We start from the raw sequence: 21325 nt of genomic DNA, 5'->3' as shown, positions 1-21325 counted from the left end.
CACGTGCCAGAACCCACTGCACTTGTTCCTTGGGATCCTCCAAAACACTCCCAGGTCACGAGAGGGATGGAAACAGGGATGGAACTGTCTTCTCCTGGTGCCCTGAGCTCTGCACGCTGCCTCTGGAGGAACCCTCTCCTCCTCTGTTCTCTCCATGGACAGAGGGAAGCTCTTTCCTGCGGCTCCCAGCCTAGCTGCTCTGGAAGTGCTTCCCTTTCCCACTACCCCATCCTACCACGGCTGCCCCATCCATCGGTGTAAGGCACAGCTGGAGTGGGGCAGACTTGCAGCGCTTCAGCTGCTCTCTGTTAAGGGCTCTGGGAATGCTCTCAGCCTGCTCTGGATTCTCCCATCCATCACAGGATGGTGACCGACTGTCAATCCAGGCCCTGCCTGAGCTCTGGATAACCTGCTCTGCTCCTTTTCCAACGGCTTCTCCTTTCCTCCGCACACTGAGAAAGGGAATTGCGTCAAACCAGCCCCTTCTGCAGCCTTAAGCCAGGAGAGGAGGCAGAGGGGCCATGCCCCTCCTCTCCCTGTCAGAATGAGGGAAAAACATGCAAAACCCAACAGGAATATGAAATTTTATGTACTTGGGGCCACATCTGGCCATAACATCGCTGCGGCAGCATGTGCTGTGCATTCCCCTGCGCCAGAGTTCAGCACATTCCCGGGAGCAGCACTATGATTTCAAGGCCCTGGAATTTGGGAAGCAGAGACGCTGCCTCTTGCTGCAAAGACAGGGCTGTGGGACAGCTCCACATGGCTGCCAAGATCTCCTCACTGTGCTGCACAAACTCATCCTGAAGGGCAGCAGAGTGCCGGGGGGTGTCTGTCAGGAAAGCTCTCGGAGGAAGCGGAACAGGGAGCCGTGCTCATTTTGGCTACGTCAGATGGAAAAGGTGGAGGAGTAAGAGAAAGGGCCACCCAACCACAGCACCAGCTGCTTCTGTCTGTTTAAATAAAGCAAAAGGAAAGCAAAGGCACAACGTTCACTTGCACCTGACTTTTCAGGTTAAATACCCCACACATTCCCTGATCCCTGGTTCCCAAACTCTCCCTTTCAGACCACTCAGCACGATGCCATCATCTCACCACACACAACTTACAGTGAACTGCTCCAGCTCCCAGAGCTCTGGTAAGGCACAGCAATTCCTTTTATCACTTACTAGAATTCAAGGTATTACCTCATCTCCCAGCCCTCAGACGTGCTGGGACAGGCAGCTCTGGAGCAGCCAGGACAGTGAGGGGTCACTCATGGAACCAAAGCATTTGTTAACCCTCGCTCTCCTTCGGAGCATGGCTCCTGCCAAGGGTGAGCGTGAAGGGTCTGGAGGGGCCACACGAGGAGCAGCTGAGGGCACTTGGTGTGTTCAGCCTGGAGAAGAGGAGCCTGAGGGGAGCCCTCACTGGGGGCTGCATCTCCTCCTGAGGGGCAGCTCTGAGCTCTGCTCTGTGACCAGGGACAGGACCCAGGGAACGGCTGGAGTTGTGTCAGGGGAGGGTTTAGGTTGGATAATGGGAAAGGTTCTTCCCCCAGAGGGTGCTGGGCACTGCCCAGGCTCCCCAGGGAATGGTCCCGGCCCTGAGGCTGCCAGAGCTCCAGGAGCATTTGGACAGCGCTGCCAGGGATGCCCAGGGTGGGATTGTTGGGGTGTCTGTGCAGGGCTGGGGGCTGGACTGGATGATCCTTGTGGGTCCCTTCCAGCTCAGGACACTCCATGATTCTGTGACATCCCCACTTCCAGAAACTCTTGAGCCTGAGGAGATGCTGAGATCCCTCCTGGGTAACAGCAAGCAGCGACTCTGCTGAGCCCAGAGAGCAACCAGAGCAATGTGCCCACACCAGCAGTGGCACCTTCTACCTCTGCCCAAATTCCATTTAGTACCAAATGACATCCAAAGCCTAAAACATCCACCACTCACTACTGCCTCAAGAGCAGTCCCAACCTCAGAAAGACTCACTTTTATGAGTATTCATTAACTCAGGGTCTGATGGAGAAATCAATGACCCTTAATCAGACTCTAATTCAAACAAAGTGGTCTTGTCCTTACCTTTCATGCACAAACACCCCCTCGCTACGCTAGGCATGCCTGGACAAAGGCAAAGACAACCTTTGTTCAATGTTCAATCATCAACGCAGTGTGGGCGGGTAAAATACAGACATTTGTGGTTTATTGCTGTTAAAGGAATTAATAATAATACATTCATCCGAATCCCATGTCAGCCACGGTCCCTTTATCTCTAAAGGGAAACAGGAGGATTTAAGGTGTCCAAGAATCAGACAAAATTATTCAAAAATTACTCTCTCATCGCTTTCTAGAAGAAAGCAAACAAAACCACAATGGAAATTCACAAACTACAAGAAGTGTGGAAAGAGGAAACTTCCACTCACCTCATTCTTAACACGAGCACCAGGGTGTTCCTTGAAACCCATGGGAGACAAATCACAGAGGCAATGAACAGGCTAAACTTTCATCCAAATCTCCACTTAGCTTGCGAACTTCTTACCATGACACAACACAGAAACTCAGCTCCTGACAGGGGTCCAAGTGAGATGCACAGAGGGATATTCAGAATTTAAATTTACCCAAATCCCTAATAGTTCAGGGGTACAGGAAACTTTCCCTGGGGATAGGTTGTTGTGGAAGGTTTTGATCCCTTTTCAAGCCTTTCTGGTGTCCCCAGTGCAAGCACCTGCATTTTGGTTCTTTGCAGAATCCCAGAACAGTTTGGGTTGGATCAGCTTATTCCACGGGCAGGGACACCTTCCACCAGACCAGGCTGCTCCAAGCCCTGTCCAACCTGGCATCACCACCCAACTTTCACCCAAAGAAAAGGGCTCCTGAGAGGAGCCCCGGCAGTGCCGACCCCAGCTGGGCACGAGCAGGAACCGTTTGTGCTGCTCCACTGCCGAATCCCACCTTGGCACGAATCACCTGGGGAAAGCTCTGCAGACCCCAGTCCTCTCTGGCCCCAAAGCCCACAGTGCCTGAAGCTTCATCTGCCTCGTAACCCTGATCTTGCTGCTCCTCCCTGTCCCTCAGCACACAAGGGCTGGCCCCACAGAGTGGGAGCACCCTCCGGAGCCCCTGAGGGCCCTCAGCTGCCACAGAGGCTCTGAGGTCACTCCAGCAGCACGGCAGGGACACAAGCTGACCCTCACTTCCAAGAGCCAGAGGAACAGGAAAGCAGCATTTTCCAGCTGGCTGGAGATTTGGCACAGAGCCCACTTGCTATGGATGCACTGACTCAACAGGAAAATATTAAGGGAAGAAAAGAAATCCCTTGATTAGAATAAAGAGGCTGCCCAGAATGTTCTCTTCTTCCCCTCTCCTCTGCCACACGAGTAGCTTCCCTGTTGGTGAGGTTTACCAGGAAGGAATGTCTTGATCCATGACAAAAGCCAGGCAGCATCTGAGGGTTTGCTCTGCAACCCTGCTGTGCCCTCCCTGTTCCGTGAGCCTCAGTCCTCAGCCCAGAGCCTTTACTTCCAACAGCCATGCAGCAGGAGTGCAAGGAACAGCTCCAACACCACTAATGCCTGCAGGAGACACTTCAGCCTCTCATTCTCCACTCCATGGAGGATGAGCATCTGCACATTCACAAACACAACCACAAGTTTCCACTTTCCCCGTCATGTTTTATCTAAAACGTGCATCATTCAGGTGAAGTGTTCCTTCCACGACCTCTTTCCAGGCATCTCCCTGGCTGGAAGGTCAGCTGCAGTTTAACGTTCCAGAGGCTGGCAGGGGGGCTTGGATCCACTCGAGGCTCTCTCCATCACCTCCTCATTTCCAACCCACCCTCGGCCTCTCATCCTACACCCCTTGCTCATAACAAACCCACTCTCCTTAACAGCTGACCTGCTCAAGCCTTCCTGCTTGATCCACGCAAGTAGAAATTAATCCAGAGCAAAGGGAACATCAGGCTTTCCTCCATCTCACACCTCATTCTTTACACATCCCACTTTCCCCACCTCAGTATCTTTTATCTCTCTTTTTTCTCGCCCCATTACCTGCCTCTTTTGCCCCCTCCTTTTTCAGATAAGCTTCTCCACTCTCAAGTCAGCCCTGCAGAATATTTATCTAATAGAGGCTACAAAGAGACCAATTAATTCCACGTATCTCACTAAACTCTATTTCTCCATTCTTATTCTAACTCCCATTTATCTCTTGTTCTGGACTTTTCTGTAACCAGCCCTTTGTCTCATCTCTTTTATGAGCAATCATTTGTGCAACTCATTTTCCTGACCCATTTCTTAGAATTACCAAACTGCACCACCTTGTACAAAACGCCCCATGGAAAATCCCCAACGGATGACACAGGGCACTTTTAGGGTGTTTAACCTGGGAGTCAGGTCATCCCCCAAACTGCCTGATCCAGCAGCAAAACACAGTCCTCCTCATCAATGATTATTTTCTCTAATTTTTCAAGTTGCTTTTAGTTTCTGTTACAGACTCCACAAGGAACTAATATCTAATAAACTTGTATTTAATTGGTGTGCTAATCTAAGTGCTGCAAGGTTCAAGCCACACCCTTTATCCACTTTATTTCTACATTGGTCACAGACAACACAACTCAGTTAACTGCTGAGCAGAGAAGCTGAGAATGGGACAAGAGGAAAAGGGGGAGGCTGGGAATGCTCTGCTCCAACGCCAGGTCTTACCTGTGAGAGCCCAGGGGACGATGCATGTCCCGGTGGCGTTGCAGCAAGATTTGGGTGTCCCTTATTTATTTCATGTGCAGTGTAAGGGGATGGGGCAGGAGGACCCGGTTGTCTTGCTACTTGTGTTACCTGTGTGGAGATAAACTGTTAGTAAAACATTACATTAGTAATCAGTCTGCAGAGACTCCACTGTACATATCTAGAGAGATAAAATAATATGTATTTATCTAAGTGAAACACTGCACAAGTTATTTAACTATTTATGCGATTCAGGAAAACGTGGAAGGATCAAAAAATCAGAGCACCAGCTGGAGTCACTGGTGGAAATGTGTTGGATCCCTCTGCCTTCTGGCCTGGGACCTTCTGATCTCTCCATGAGAAGCCATATCAAAAATATTGGGATTTTGCAAGGGGATACACATTACCAGCAACAAAGTAAGGGGGAAATTTGCATATTCCCCTCCAAAAAGGAAAAAGAAAGGGCTGCAGAGAGTCCATGGTATCTGCAGGGCTTGCCACAAGCAAGGAATGAAATAGCAAAGCAATTCTTGCATATGTTTATCTCCTTTCTCAGCTTCTATTAAAAATACTCAACAAAACACATTAAACAAAACATTAGAAAAATGTTTCCATGGCACACAAATATTTGCTCCACTGTACTATCTCTACGACGGAACTGTTTTAAATATATTTTATAGAGTGGCTATAGTAAAAAAAGGAGAATCAAAGAAAAAGAGTCACATAACTATTGGGTGATACCTCCAGCAGTTCAACACAATCAAATTTCAGCAGATTGGGTTAAAACTCACACTACTGAAATTCGGCATTTGCTTCTCACTGACCTTTTCTCATTTATTTGTTTGCTGAGAAGCACCACTTAATCATGGAATGGTTTGGGTTGGAAGGGACCTTAAAGCCCATCCAGTGCCACCCCTGCCATGGGCAGGGACACCTCCCACTGTCCCAGGCTGCTCCCAGCCCCAATGTCCAGCCTGGCCTTGGACACTGCCAGGGATCCAGGGGCAGCCCCAGCTGCTCTGGGCACTCTGTGCCAGGCCCTCAGCACCCTCACAGGGAAGGATTTCATCACAATATCCCATCTAACATTCCTCTGTCTGAGCTAAAGACACCCAGAGCCCACAGGTCACTGGCACCTCACAGGCCGACCAACGTGTGCATGACTGTCCCTAGCAGGGCAAAGAGGGCAGAAGGAAATTCCTGGCTGCTTTAATGGAGCATTAGCTCCAAGCTCCCAGAGAGCAGAAGTCATGGAGTTCACCACTTAAATGCTTTTTCCAAGTCACTTTATTGCACTCAGAGTGTCCATGCCTGTCGTTACAGTTCCTAAACCACCACAGCAGCTGCGCCAGCACCAAAATCCCAAGAAATCACAACGTGCAACAGCTCCGGGCTTGGGAATGGGCCAGGACCCTTCACTGTGGGAAGATTTACAGCCCCTGAGTGCTCATCAGAGGAAAGGGTGGGTCAGTCGCAGAACCTGTGATCATCCTCTGTCCCCAACTGGATCCTTCCCTTTGCCAGGGATGAATCATCTCTTTTTTGGGCTGATCTCTCTTGGCAGGTGTGCGCACGCAGCCTCGGCTGAATCAGAGCCAGCCTAACAGAGAGCTCCATAAAACCTTCCACAGCCCATCCCTGAGAAAACTAAAGTCTCTTCCACAACTCCTGAGAGAGTTGTCATGTCAGCCGTGCAGCACTCAGTGCTTAGAAGCGACTCTGGATCATGATGGATATCAAAAAATGCAGTCAGGGAGGGGGAGGACGCAAAGGCAACCCAAAATACCAGGAAATCATTCCAATCAACAGCCCCAGAGGCAGGTTGTGCCCATGCTCCTCACCAGGATTCTCCATGAATGTCACTTCTTGGGGGAAAATAGAGGTTATTTTGCGATAGCTGTGGGACTTCAACCACTGCCAGTTTTCACCTCCCTACTCTCACCAGTGCAAAAACTACTCCAGCTAATGCTGGAGCCATCCAAAATCCTCTGATCCAACAGCACCCAAGTCCACACAGGGCTTTGACAATGGGGACAGGGGCACCACCAATACTCCAGGTTAGGACAGCATCCAGCAGTCCCCCTCCTCAGAAATTGTAACATGCAAACAGAACCATGGAATAGAATCCCAGAAACACTAACCTTGGAAAGCCCTCCAAGATCATAGAGTTCAACCATTAACCCAGCACTGCCAGGTCCACCCCTGAACCATGTTCCCAAGTGCCACATCCCCACACCTTGTGAACGCTTCCAGGGATGGTGACTCCAGCACCACCTTGGGGAAAACAACCTAAGTTGGAGGTTAATGAAAGAGATCAAGGAATGCTCTTGTGATTGGATCTGAAATCTGGAAGCTGAACTGAGAGGAAAACTGCAGCTGCTTGAATGACTGTCCATGAGACACCCTCGTGCAGTGCAGCAGACACATGACAGACACAGGTCTGGACCCACTAAAATTGGCTTGAAAGCCTAACAAAGGCAGCAGAACAATTATAAAATTGTACCAGCTTGACGGTTTGGCAACAGCACACTTGGAGAGTAGCCCATAGGAGCCTACCACTGATCTTCCAGGACCTCCTAAGGTTAGCCAAGTCTAGCTTGGACTGGTGTTTGCTCCAGCAGAAGGAAAAGCACAGAGAGCCTTTCTCAGCAGCTACAGAAACGTTGGTGTTTCTACACCTTCCTCTTCCTACAACAAAAGTATTTACAAATAAACTGAATTATAATATACTGATTTTAATGTAAACAGGTAGTAAAGGAAGACAAACTTGCTGAATTTTTATGTTTTCTCAGTAATTTTTAACAAATCAGTGAGGTAGGGACTGTCTAAGCTCATCACTCCTGGGGTGTCTGCCCCCACAGAGCCCAGGGTGTTGTTTGCTGTTTCTTAAATGGTCTGAGATGACTATGGAAGTAAATATCCTCCTTAAATCTACAGATTGAATTGTTCTCCTAAAAATGGATGCACAAAATTACATATTAATTTGCTAGAGCATGACTTTCTATTTTCCCAGAGTAGCAAGAGGCTAATTTTAGTTTTCCAGAAGCCTTAATCCTGTATTTTAAAGGAAGCAGGTAATGAAATATGAAATAAAACCTCAGTCTGGGATTCTTGCTTTTCTTTCTGAGATCTTTTACATCTTTTGCGTTTCCATCTTTTACAAGTTAGGGATTACCCTTTCCCCCATCCAAGTCCCTGGTTTCAGGTACTTATGAAGCTGTGGCTGCCCCTGGATCCCTGGCAGTGTCCAAGGCCAGGCTGGACACTGGGGCTTGGAGCAACCTGGGATAGTGGAAGGAGTCCCTGTCCATGGCAGGGGTGGCTCTGGATGGGCTTTAAGGACCCTTCCAACCCAAACCATTCCATGATTCTAGGCTGGAACAGGATGAGGAACTGAACTTCCCTCCTGCACATTCCACAGCCTCCACAGCAGCCAGGCAGGGACCGCGTCGGCCTCCTGACCCAGATCCTTCCTTTAAGCACAGGGTGGCTGGAGCAGCTAATCCTCCCTAATCCCTTTTTTACAGGATTCTCTTCACTGCAGGAAGATCCCTTTAAAGGACACGAAAGCGAATCACGGAACCTCTGCTGGGTGTGAAACACTCGGGGGGACCACTGGGCACCCCGGGACAGAAACCAACCAAACACCCCAAGGGTGAATGATGCAGTCAACCCTTAGTCCCTGAAAATTTGGGACAAACAGGTTCCTCACTTCCCCTTACCTTCTTTGCCCCCAGCTGGCGTGAGCCGGGCACCCTGACAGGAGTTGGCACCCGCTCTGAAGGGACATGGGGGGACAGCAATTAACAGCGATGGCTTCAACGAGTGCTGCATCCAGCCCCGCCACATGGACCCTGCTCCAGGCTGCACCTGACCAAGCGACTTCTCCCCTCACAAATACACCTTGTTATCACTCACTCCTAACCAGTTCACATCCAGAAGTCACTCACAGAATCATGGAATGGTTTGGGTTGGAAGGGACCTTTAACTCCTCCCATGCCGTGGGTAGAACACCTTCCACTAGACCAGGTTGCTCATGGCCTCAGTGTTGCTCCTCAGCTGACAAAAAAACTTTCATAAACATTTCAGAGTAGTTTTGGTCCAAGCTTCAGCACTTCCAATCACAACATGTTACTAAGGCAGTTACAAACCTCCACCATAACCTGCCAAAACCAGTTATTTGTGCAAAAACTGGATGCCCATGAACACCATTATTCTTCTTAGCCAACTCCAGAGTTGTGCCTCGTGCTGAATTTGAAGAGCACATCTGCTTCTGCTCATTAATCTCATTTTCCATGCAATCTGCCCCATTCCCCTGGGCACAGAACAGGGGTGGCAGGTGGGATCTACGGTCACCTTTTGCACAGTTCCCTTCCTATTAGAGGTCTATGTCTTTCAAAGAAACTCCAACCCAAAAAACTCTCTTGAAATGATTTACAACAGAAACAGAATTTCATTCTTATGCCCCTTCTGAACTCTGCAGTTTGGGATCTTGCAGAGGCCACACGAGTAATCACCCTCATTTCCTGCAGTGCAGAGGATTAGGAAACACCAGGTAAGAAGCTGCTTTCAGGACAACCCCCAAATCTTTATGTCCAAATGTAGCTTTGCAACAGAGCATTCACCATTATTGATGAGGGAAAATTATTACAAGATCAGTTCATTGAAATAATTATGTCCAACTGTAGTTTGCTTTAAAATAATTCTACTGCTGGATTTATTTATTAAAAAACCCAAACCAACAACCCACCCAGTATAAGATGTCACAATAAATAAATAAATTTGATTTATGATTAATTTAGCTGGGTTTGGGTCTAATACCAGTACGATTTCCTTGAAAAAGAGGTTTTATCAAAGCCTTGTTGTGAATTTTGAGCATCTCCAAGTTCTCAGACAAACTTCATCCCACTTGGCCCCTTCCTCACCTCCTACCTCTGCCCTACAGCAAAACTTGTTCCTCAGATTCAGTTTTATTATTGGGGCTCACAGTGGAAGCCACATGATTTTCCATTCCCACTTTTGTAGCTGTGGGAAGAGAAAAAGAGCTCTGGAATGTGCAACCAAGGTCCTGATAATGCATGTGGGAAGGCATGGAAGGGGTAATTGAATTACTTTTCATCTTTATATGACTAAAAATTGGGGGTTCATCTGTGGGTTGTTCATATCTCAAACAACTTCTCCTCCCAGCCCATGCATGATGTACAGGAACAAACACGGCTCAGAGTCACCACAGGGTGGTTATGGACCCCAGACCTCTTCCCAAACCAGCCATGCTCTGAAAAACACACATCTTTGGGAATGAGGATCCATAACCCATGTGGAATCCCACAGAGCATGTGCAAGGGAATAAAACGCCAAAGGGAAAAAGCAGCCCCTGGGTACTGCGGATGGACTTGGAGGTTGGACTTGAAGATCTTGGAGGTCTTTCCCAACCTTCATGATTCTGTGATTTCATAGTGCTCTTCCTCACCTTCAGTTAGAGGATTTTTGTAAAATCTAGACAAATTATACCAAATCCATCAAATAAAAAATGACTGTTTAATGCAAACCCAGGCCTTAAACACGTGGTGCTGTTCCTTTGTGTAAGAAACCTCAGAGACCTTTCATGAATGAATTTGTCAAGGCCCTCCCATCATGTGCTTTTTCCATCCCAATTCATTTTTCCCTGGACTCCCTCTGAATCTGAAATCCGCCTGGGGCTTCAAATGGAAGCCTGAAAGGAACCCAGCCGAGAAATTTCTCTCCTTTCCCCAAAACATGAAATTTTCTCTCAAACTTGTGCATTCTCAAATCCTGGAACTGAGATACTCCCAGCCCTGTCTTCTATTCCTGTAACATAGCAAGGAGTGATATTTTTCCACACTGAAAAGCTATTTTGGGTCATTCTTCACAGTTACTTTTCTATTTTACATTAATTTAAATTTTTACAGTCATATTTTCACCACAGGCATCTGCATTATATCTTGGGAGGAAAGAAGTGAAAAAAATAACCTTCTTTTAAAGGAATTCAGATATTTTTAAAGTGTTTTTTAAGTGTTGTACGGGGTATATGAAAGATAATATAAACTGAATTATTTATTATAAGGGTTTGTACATTTATGTTCACAGAATGGTTTGGGCTGGAAGGGCTCTTAAAGCTCACCTTGTTCCATGGGCAGGGACACCTCCCACTATTCCAGGGTGCTCCAAGCCACGTCCAACCTGGCCTTGGGCACTCCCAGGGATGGGGCAGCCACAGCTGCTCTGGGAACCCTGTGCCAAGGCCTGCCCACCTCAGGGAAGGATTTCTTCCGAATTTGTTCCTTTGGTTTTGCCTTTTTGCACACAAACATTTCTATACCATTTACTGAGAACAGCAGGAGCACAAAGCCTGCAGCTCGGGTTTGTTGATTCACTGCTGTCAACGCCACAAACCTCAGTATCTTCAACCCTTGTCAGAGCTGCATCCAACCATTCCAACTCACCTGGATGGGAATCCTTGGCTCCCTGGCCACCAGACCACACACAGCCACACCTGAGTCCTTCTGCCACTACAGCCACCTGAGCTGCTGCATTGCTGGGCCCAATGGGCACCTGGCAGCACTTTTACCCTCAATCCTGCCCAAAGCTCAGCTTAGCACCCCTGACAGCCACAGCAGAGGAGGGATCACAAAACTCCTCTACAACCCAAAAAAGGGAAAGGCTAAATACCAGCATCATCACTGAATCATCATGGAATGGTTTGGTTTGGGAGGAACTTTAATCATCCTCATCCCATTCCACCCCTGCCATGGGCAGGGACACCTTCCACTGTGCCAGGTTGCTCCAAGCCCCGTCCAGCCTGGCCTTGGGCATTTCCAGGGATCCAGGGGCAGCCACAGCTGCTCTGGGCAAGAGGTGCTCCAACCCCCAGGGAGCCAAGGCCGAGAACCCCATCCCCAGTCACTCCTGCTAACAGAGAAGGAGAAAACCTTGCACAGCAGCTTATGTTTTTCTATAAGCAGCTTATGTTCCTGCATAAAATATACTGAATTTATCCTATCTACAGCTTTTCTTCCTGTTTTCCAAATAATTAAAAGAGCAGCTTAAAAGCAGGGTTTTTTGGCATTAAAAATATTTGCACTATCCCAACCAGAAAAGCAAAATATGACTTTCCCAGGGCTGTGCTGATTTAGCAAAGCTTATAAATAACCCTAGGCTTCCAGCTATTGCCATTGGAAAAAAAGAAATGAATAAAAGGAAAAGACTATTGTGTTCACAAATAAACATGGCTGTTTCTAAGCCAAATTTCTACAATAATCAATATTATACATTAGCAAACATCAAGCACAGCGAGCCAAGGGGACCTATCCCAAATATTCAATCTACTACCAAACATTTCTTCCTCTGTGCAGTAGAACGTTTCACGTGAAAACAAATCTTTCTTGATTATTTTTCTGATAAGAAGGTATTAGAAATGTGAAGCCACTAATACACAAAAAAATCAATCTTTGCGAGGCAGGGGAAAGGAAGGAGATGGAGTCACCAGAGTGAAAATATGGCCAAAACACTGTCACTTCAGTGATACTATTGGGAAAACCCACTCTCAATATGCTAAATAAAACCAGAAACACTTAAAAATAGCAATGGACCCACAAGTCCTCCAAAGATTTCTTCTCTTCCTGCTCCCATGCAACAAAAAAGGTTTTTCATAAAATCATAGAATTATTAAGGGTGGAAAAGACCTCCAAGATCAAGTCCAATGTTTGACCAAAATCCCAATGCCCACCCAACCCCTGTGCCCAGGTGCCACATCCACACTATCTTTTGAACAGTTCCAGGGATGTGACTCCACCACTGCCCTGGGCAGCCTGTGCCAATGTCTGACCACCCTTTCAATGAAGAGATTTTTCCAATATCCAACGTGAACCTCCCTTGGCACAACTTGAGGCTGTGTCCCCTTGTCCTGTCCCTTGTTTCCTGGGAGCACAGCCCGACTTCCCCCTGGCTGCATCCTCCTGTCAGAGAGCTGTGGAGAGCCAGAAGGTCCCCCCTTCTTTTCCTACTCACATGCAAGGAGAAGGGTCTTTTTGAGCACCATTTATTTCAGGAGGCAGAAAGAAGAGGCATTTTCCCCACGGTATCGTTTGTGACTGCAGAGTTTCTAACTGCACGGGGTTTTTGCACGCCCACCTGGCCTCCGCGCGCGGTCCCCGCCCGGCAGATACTCACAGTGCTGTACACAGCCGAGACGGTCGGAGTGAAGATCCGATCCTCGAGGGGCTGCTGGACAGGACCTCGGGGGATTCTGCAACACAGCAAGTCAAGGAAAGCAGCGTGGAAGGCAGGGCTGTGTTCAGGGGCACACCCAGGGGCACCCCCACCCCCGGGACCCTCCGAGCCCTCGGGATCTCCCGTGGCTCCAAAGGCAGCTGCTCTCGCACACACAGCGAGGGAACCGACGCAAACTCGTCGCCGAATAAGCCACAAAACCTTGGGCCCGTCAGGAGCATCCCCCACCTCTGCTTTTATTTGAAAGAGTAAGGGAAAAATCCCAGAAGCCACAAGGCCTCGGCATTCAGCGGGACAAACCCTGCGGATCAGCAGGGCACCGCCGGACAATGGCAGCTCCTGTTTTGCTAACCACGCAGGAATCCTGCTGGAATTGTTTCCTTGTTTGCCTCTCTTCACCCAGTGACTCCTTTCCTCATCCACCCACCAAAAGAAAGGGCTGTCAGATGGATAGGAGGTTTTGAGGAGCTGTTGCAGGGTGACTTGAAGGCAAATTGCAAGAGTTTTCTTAATTGTAAAGGTATTGTGGAAATCCGGGGGAGGGTGGGAAGCGGAAAAAACTATGCACAAAAATACCCCACAACAGAATCTGGTTTACCTGTGGAATAAAACTGGGGGATGCAGGGATCCAAAAGAATAAAAAAGCCTGACTTGGGTAACACCGTGCGGCCTCACACAGACCTAGGCAATACCCAACGGCCACTGTCATGGAAATTTTCCTAAATGCTGAAAAATTTTCCTAAATGCCAGAATCAGATTTCACCTTCCTGCTGTTTACATTTTACACATCAAAATGTCATGGAACATGAGAACAGCTGGATTGACTGAGGCTCTTGCACACATGGAAGGACACAGACCTCACGTGTTAGCACAGTGGGATACTCAAAAAGAAAATGAAGCCATGAAAACACTTGTTGGTTTTGTTCTAACAAGGAAAAACACATTGCTGAGTTAAATTCTGAGCCCAGATTAGTTTGAGTTGAAATTTCAAGAGACTCTTTGCACCCCAAGTTTGATCTCCAAATAAATGCTGTTGCCCAAAGCTTTGCAGGGACCAACATCACAGTGACAGGACAGACCCTGCCAGCGCTGACACAACTCGACAGCCCTCCCAAGCTCCACAATCCCAACTATTCCCCTTAAAATGCACCAAATGTTAAGGCTGAAGTAAGGACTGTTCAGACACAACCTGCTCTGCCCCTGCCGACTGCTCACAGCACATCCCAGCTGGATCAGCTCCTCCTCCAGCAGTGCTGAGGCAAATTTACAGCATCAGAAACACAGAGACAATTAAATTTACAATCTCGCTCTACTCTGGCTCTGAACTCGTCACTAAAAAGCTCTTCCTCACCAAACAGGCTCAGAAATTGCTCTAAAACTTCTAAGTTTTGTTATATATTCAACGTTTGAGCAGCAGACACAGTAAAAAGCTGCTTGATGGGATTACACTGGGAAGAGCCCAGCCCTGACCTTAGCACCACCTTTGCAGGGAGGTCCTGGCCCGTCACCCTGGCAGGTGACAGGGGACAGCCCACGGCCAGCTCCAGGACAGGAGACCAGGAACAGGATCCGGCCCCGCTGGTGCCCAGGCTGGTGCTCATTCACCCCGTGTCTCTTTTTGCCTTTTTTTTAACGAGGGCAGGAATTTGTTCGCAGGGTCTAAAGCTCATCTGCACTTTGCACATCTGCCAGCTCAGGCCCGAGTGGTGTCGTTTGATAAACAGAGAGGTTTTTAACAAACAGACGGGATTTAAAACCCTGACTCAGCCAAACAACAGCAAGATTTATCACAAACTTCAGCAGAGCCACTCCCAGCCTTCATCCCAAGGATCTTGCATTCACCCCCGAGTTTTGGAAAATAACAACAAAAAAGCCAAAATCTGGGAGAGAAGGATTAAAAACACACTGCAAGATGGAATGAAAACTCCAATTTCCTGCTGTAGCACCATTCCCTCTCCCCCAGAACATCCCTATGACAGGGATGACAGCCCGAGGCCCGGGACGGAGCTGCCCCCCTTGTGTCACAGCTGAGATTTCCCATCTCTAGGCACTCCTGACAATTCATTGAAGCAATCGCTGCTTCAAAAGGGATCATTCCCGAGTTTGGAAAAACAGTTTCATCCTTGACAAGGTTGGGATTTATTTTCTTATTTTAGAACTTATATAAGTCAGGAGGAAATAATCTCCTTTGAGCAGAGCAACCGGTCTTTTTGCACCCAGGAAGAGCTGCCTGAAGGAAGGAGCAGTTCCAACGGATTTGCAGAGTTTGGAGTCACTGTTTAAGATCTCTCCTAGGAAGGGATGATTCTCATCAGATCCAAAAGAAACCTTTTTAAAGTCCTTTTTTCCAAAGGACTTTACCTGGCCACAACACTGATAGGAACAAAATGCCTTAAATTCTAGTAAGCCTTAATGAAATAATGGTTGGAGAAATTGATTATTTCCAGCATCCAACTTGTGGCATCCATAGACTGACTCTCTGCAAGAAGCTGGGCAAGTGGAAAGGTTCCTGCTTCCCTGAGAGGAGCTGGGCAAGTGGAAAGGCTTCTGGTTCCCAGCAAGCCTCTTGGAGCTCGTTCCTGCTCCCCAGTGGAAACCACCACCTTCCCTCTCCCTGCCACAGGAGCCTGTCCTGGGGTAACAGCTGCTGTAACTGTGGGAGGAGCAAGCCAGGGTGACAGCAAAGTTCATCATGACTTGTGCTAATGAGGCTCTTTTCCTAGGAATGGGTTAAGTGACAGCACGGATACTCCACCAAGGGGGGTGAACGGGTCAGGGCAGGCAGGTGGGAAGCAGAACCTCATCCAGCAGCATCATCCCATCCCATCCACACCCACACCACCCCAGGGCACTCACTCATCTGCTCTCACACAGAGATTTTGGTGCCACCAGGGCTGCACATCCCCAAATGCAGCACAAGCCTTGGGATCGCTGCCCTCAGGTTCCTCAGCACACCCAGGCAAGTGCAGGAGTTGAAGTCCAGCCAGCCCAGCCCCACTGCAGCACTGGATTCACCACAGCCAGGAATGCCAGGATGCACTGAGTAACTCAGGCAGCTGTTCAGTGTTACTACCCTGCCATGCTGAGATCCAATCCAGGAGCATCCTGTGCCCTCCCTCTTCCTCCCCTCTCCTCCTCCCCTATATCCTTGCCACCCTCATCACCGACTTGTGCAACTGTGCTCTGAAATGATCCAGGAGGGTGGGAAGGGAGAGGGAAGGGGGGAAAAGCAAAGATAATCCAAACCTCACACAGTTTTCAGAGCTCCTTCCACAGGGAGAAAAGACGAGGAGAGCAATGAAGCAGAAGAGCAGGAGCAAAGAGACCCTCTTGAATCCAAGGAGAACCTCTTAAAGTACCATCAGGTTGGTAAAGTGGAACTGCAGCCTCTGCTTTGCTCATGTCAGGCTGAACGACTCCTTAGAGCTCTCCCTGCTCCATCAGCATCATGCCAGCATCCAGGAGAAGGATGGCAACCCTGGCAGTACCAGCGCTGGATTCTCCTCGTCGCTGTTCAGGGCTCATTAACTCATGAAATATATATTCAAAATCTCACCTAAGTGAGACACTTCTGGCAGATTCATAAAGGCAGGCACAGATGCAGTGGGAGTTCCACCTAGTCCCCATCTGGCTGCAGCAGTGATTACAAGCTGGGGAATTTCGGGAGCTATTATAGACCCAGTGGGAGAAGGAATGCCAGCTGGAAACCAAACAGAATTTTTCTGGAAACCAAAAATCTCCCTAAAAAGAGGAGGATCTCTGTTAAGTAGAGAGCCACAGCCACACTCTGAGGAGAGGGGAATATGTGACTGCTCTGTAAAGCGATTAAGAAAAAAAAATCCAGCCTGGAGCTGCTGGAGCAATCAGTGACACTGCCAAATGCTGAGCAAAATGACAGCAGGAATTCCTTGCAGAAATCTCCTCCTTATATCACACTTCTCTGCTTGTTTCAATCATACTACAAAACTGCAATTCTACGAGATTTCTGTGTGCTGTTCCAGCCATGAATGACCTGGGAACACACACCAAAATCAGCCCTTCAGCAGGAATTTGTACAGGTTTCTCTGCTCCACCGAGATTGGAGGCAGAAAGAAAGAACATTATTCCATTTTCTCCCAAAATGGATTCATTTTCCCTCGAATGGTGCTTCTCACCTAAGCTCATTTCAGCAACTAGCAACCATTTTACCCCAAGCACCCTTGGCCTCTCCTCCCCTTCCAGCTCACAGCTCCGAGGAAGCGCCGTTTCCCAGGAGTAAGAACACCCGCGGTACCCATGGGCGCCTATGCAAACACCTCACACAAAACCATTCCAGAACTCCTGATTTTCATCCCTGCCCAGAAACGGAGCCAGTCTCCCACCGGCTTCCCCAGGGTTATATAATCCCCACACGTGTCCCTGCTTGTACCAAAACTGTGCATTAAAAAAGCCAAAGAAAAACCGTCGAGCAAGATTACAGAAGGGCAAGAAACCACATCAAATTTGAGCATTTCTTTCAGCTTTTTGGAGCAAGGAATCTATAAAACCCCCCCAAGCATGCAGGGATGTGATGGCAGGGAGCTTTACAGGAGCATGGTTCTCCTCTGCAGCCTCTTCTCTATTCACCATGCAATTAAAATGCAGGAGGTGAACATCCCAACGGCAGAAACACTTCATTGAGCCGGCTGGGAAACCGGACAGCTCTGAAAAGCTTCAAAGGGAAAAGCTCTGCCAGTCATAGCAGCTGGAACTTCCCTGGCATCACCCCATCCTTCCCAGCTCCACTGTCCTCCACTCGTGGGGCGAAGCCTTTTGTTCGGCGTGCTCAGTCCTACCTGGCAGTGAGCTCCAGAGAGCTCCAGCAGCGAGATCCAGGGAGCTCCAGCAGTGAGAACCCAGAGAGCTCTGGCAGTGAGATCCCGGAGAGCTCTGGCAGTGAGATCCCAGAGAGCTGTCAGTGAGATCCCAGAGAGCTGTCAGTGAGATCCTGGAGAGCTGTCAGTGAGATCCTGGAGAGCTCTGGCAGTGAGATCCCAGAGAGCTGTCAATGAGATCCCGGAGAGCTGTCAGTGAGATCCTGGAGAGCTCTGGCAGTGAGATCCCGGAGAGCTGTCAGTGAGATCCTGGAGAGCTGTCAGTGAGATCCTGGAGAGCTCTGGCAGTGAGATCTCAGAGAGCTCTGGCAGTGAGATCCTGAAGAGCCATCAGTGAGATCCCGGAGAGCTCTGGCAGTGAGATCTCAGAGAGCTCTGGCTGTGAGATCTCAGAGAGCTCTGGCTGTGAGATCCTGGAGAGCTCTGGCAGTGAGATCCCAGAGAGCTCTGGCTGTGAGATCCCAGAGAGCTCTGGCTGTGAGATCCCAGAGAGCTCTGGCTGTGAGATCCCAGAGAGCTCTGGCTGTGAGCCGGCTCAGTGCTGGGTCCTGTCCCAGCATCCATCAGCAAAGCCCACGGCCACATCCCATCACAGCCACATCCTATCACAGCCACATCCCATCACAGCCACATCCCATCACAGCCACATCCCATCCGTGCCACGCCAGGCTGGCTCCTGAGCTCTTCCTGCCCATCCCCGTGCAGGCAGAGCTTGAGCTCTTAAAGAGGCAGCACAAGAGGGGACTCAGCGAGGTCTCGGTGGGGTTTGGTGCCCAAACACTTCAATGCCACTGAAATCTCGCTGCTTCCCCGATTTTTGTGCTGTGCGTGCAGCGGAAAAGGGATGGGAGGCAGCATCATGCTCCTCTTAGCAAGTTGATAGGGGATAATAATCAAGCCAAGCTTATAAAGGAAAGGATAAGGGAAAAAGATGAACTCCCCCACAGCATGGAGTGGTTGGAAAGCTGCACAGCAATGAATGAGGAGCTCAGAAAGCATCAGTGCTCCCTATCAGAAGGAGAATTAAATCACAGCACAAACTCCTCAGCAGGAAATTTTGCAGCTTGTTTCTCCTCAGCTTTCATCTTGCTACTCCCAAATACAGCACCACGAACCCCTTTACTTAGCAACTACTTCAGCAATCAATTTTCCCTTCAAAACCAATTCCTCTTTCGACAGATCACATTTCAGAAGCCCGAGGAAGGAATGCTGGCAAAGCAAACTACAGCCTTTAAAAAACAAAACAATAACAAAATCCCAAAGCAAACTTCACCAAGTGACACATCACATGGGAAAAATTAAAATATATAAGATCAAAATAGTGTTGTCATCTCTCCATGCTGAAATATGACAACCAAACTGACTTCTTCCAAAGAAAAATAAAAGTCAGGTTACAAAGCAAGTAACTCCAAACTTAGAGAAAGGCAGGACTGATGTTGCTGGGGTGACCATAATCCAATCCTCCTGTGTATCTGCAGAATCCAGCCCCTAATTACAGAGGCCCACGCTGATTTCCCCCATTCCCTGCCACCTACACGTTTTCAGCTCTTACAGGACTCGAGCAGCCTGACCCTTCACAGCTGAGCCACTCTTGCTCGTTAACAGATGACAGACAATTAATATTACAAAAATCAAGACCAACATAATTCAAGGACCTTGGAAAACATTTAAAGACCCCACCTAATAAAATGCTGACCCTCTCTAACCGTTTCCCTTCCTCCATCCAATGACATATGCCATCTCCCATCCTTGCAGAGATCATGTTTCATTTCAGGGTGTGTTTGGGTGGGGTTTCTTGTCTGTTCAGGGCTTTTTTTTGCTAGTGGATTCCTGACAAGGGGATCAGCCCTTTTGGCTGAATCTCAAAGGAATGAGGTGGCCTCTGTATGAAAAGAGTGCTTTTACTTCCGTTTTGTCAGCTGGATGCAACTGCTCTTGCACAACGTGATGGGATGTCAAAACAAAGCACAATTCTGAGCCCTGACTATACCACAGGTCAAGCCCCAATGGAGCACTGGTGTTTCAGTGCTCGGTGTTTATTGTTATTATACCAGGGAAAAATAAAATACAACTTTTTGCTGGCATGAGCACTCAGGAATGTGGTCACGTATTAAGAGCTGCAGGTGAGGAATTCCTTAAAAGCCCACGGCAGCTTTACACCAATACTTAATTCTGATCTAAGGACTGTTTCTGGCAAGTCAAATGTTTTAAAAAGAGAGGAACACAATAAAAAGTGTTTGCAAAGTGGCAAAAATGGGGTTCATGGTTTAAAAGTACTGAGATTTCTAAAAGAGCAGTACATCATTCCTGTGAAGAGAAGCAAACCTCCAGGGTCCACCACTTTCCAAACAACTTATCCCCAGAAGGATCCGATGGCAAAAGACATTATTAAGCTTGTTTCAACATTTTATGGCCCGGTATAAAGCTCCTTAGTGCCACATGTGTAGTCAATGTTCACAGTCCAACAGCCATTTATCAGACATATAAATTGAAAGTGGATCAATGAAGTGTTTGTACAAACAACCTCTTTAATCCTTCATGTATTTTGTGTATTAAACTGCATCACTGAATTCTCTTTTAAGTTCTTGTTTATGGGCTATTTTATACTTGGAACAAAACCTTAAATAAGGTATTTATCTTCTCCTTTTGTACCAGAAAGGCACCTACATAAATATTGTTGATGTTTCACCACTCCTTTATTGCCTCGTTCAAAATCCCCGACTGCAGGACCCGTTCTTTGCTCCCCAGATGAACTCTGAGATGATAACTGGAAGTTATCATCCTGTCCATCCCTCTGCATTAAGTGCTCCTCATTAAACCATCCTCCCCCAAGCTCCGTCTGGATCCAAATGTTACAGTGAGGCTTTCCCTGCTTATCCCAGCTTATGCCATGCTCTAAGTGAGCACTCTCTTCCTAACAAAACTTGCCTCGAAATACATCTTGAGCTTTTTACCTAATTATGTATCATTAATCTCAGCATCAGCTTCCAAATAATCCCAAACACTGCCTTTCCCTGCTGTCTGCCACACAATGTCCCCTGAGCTGCGCTTGCACAGAGCTGAATGGGAACAGGGAGAGTTTCCCAAAGAAAAGGGGCACACAAATCTCACCTCAATGCCTGTCAGAAGACAAGCTTTCCAGGGCCGAAAATTGCAGCTTGAAAGGAAAATGTGACCTTCAAATGCTCACTGAACAGCGTGCTGTCCCTCTCCTTCCCCCAGCATCCTGCTGCTATTCAGACTCCAGCTCCTCTCCCTTCGGGAGTCCCGACATGTTTTGGGAATCTGCGGATGCGGCGCTGGCACGTCCGACAGCGCGGCCGAAGAGCCCACCTGGCACATCCCCAGCCCTTCTGCCCGAGCAGCCACTGCAGCAGCCACAGCCACAGCACACGTCCTGTTTGTACCCGAGCACGTCTCCGAATCCTCCAACCCACATCCCCTTAAATCTCCATTCCACAAAATATCCCAGGATCCCAAACTGATTTGGGTTCTGAGGGTCCTCAAAGCCCATCCAGTCCAACCCTGTGCCAT

General features: G+C 48.3%; 1 protein-coding gene across 8 annotated transcripts in view; it reads right to left on the bottom strand.

Annotated features, from left to right (window-relative positions):
• EIF4G3 (eukaryotic translation initiation factor 4 gamma 3) overlaps positions 1-21325 on the bottom strand; it is a 142656-nt gene that overhangs the window by 88408 nt on the left and 32923 nt on the right. For 5 of the 8 annotated variants that reach the window (XM_069035132.1, XM_069035125.1, XM_069035127.1 and 2 more), the window contains exons 2-3: positions 12879-12954; positions 4671-4814 (exon numbers count right to left, since the gene is read on the bottom strand). In XM_069035132.1, the coding sequence (XP_068891233.1) occupies positions 4671-4814; positions 12879-12954 (220 nt within the window). The remainder of the gene's footprint in view (positions 1-4670; positions 4815-12878; positions 12955-21325) is intronic. The other 3 variants (XM_069035128.1, XM_069035133.1, XM_069035131.1) reach the window with 2 other exon arrangements.

The sequence above is a fragment of the Aphelocoma coerulescens genome, chromosome 21 (assembly GCF_041296385.1).
Source record: "Aphelocoma coerulescens isolate FSJ_1873_10779 chromosome 21, UR_Acoe_1.0, whole genome shotgun sequence".
NCBI classification, from domain to species: domain Eukaryota; kingdom Metazoa; phylum Chordata; class Aves; order Passeriformes; family Corvidae; genus Aphelocoma; species Aphelocoma coerulescens.
The sequence above is the reverse complement of the archived record's forward strand: the minus strand, read 5'-3'. Positions and strand labels throughout refer to the sequence as shown.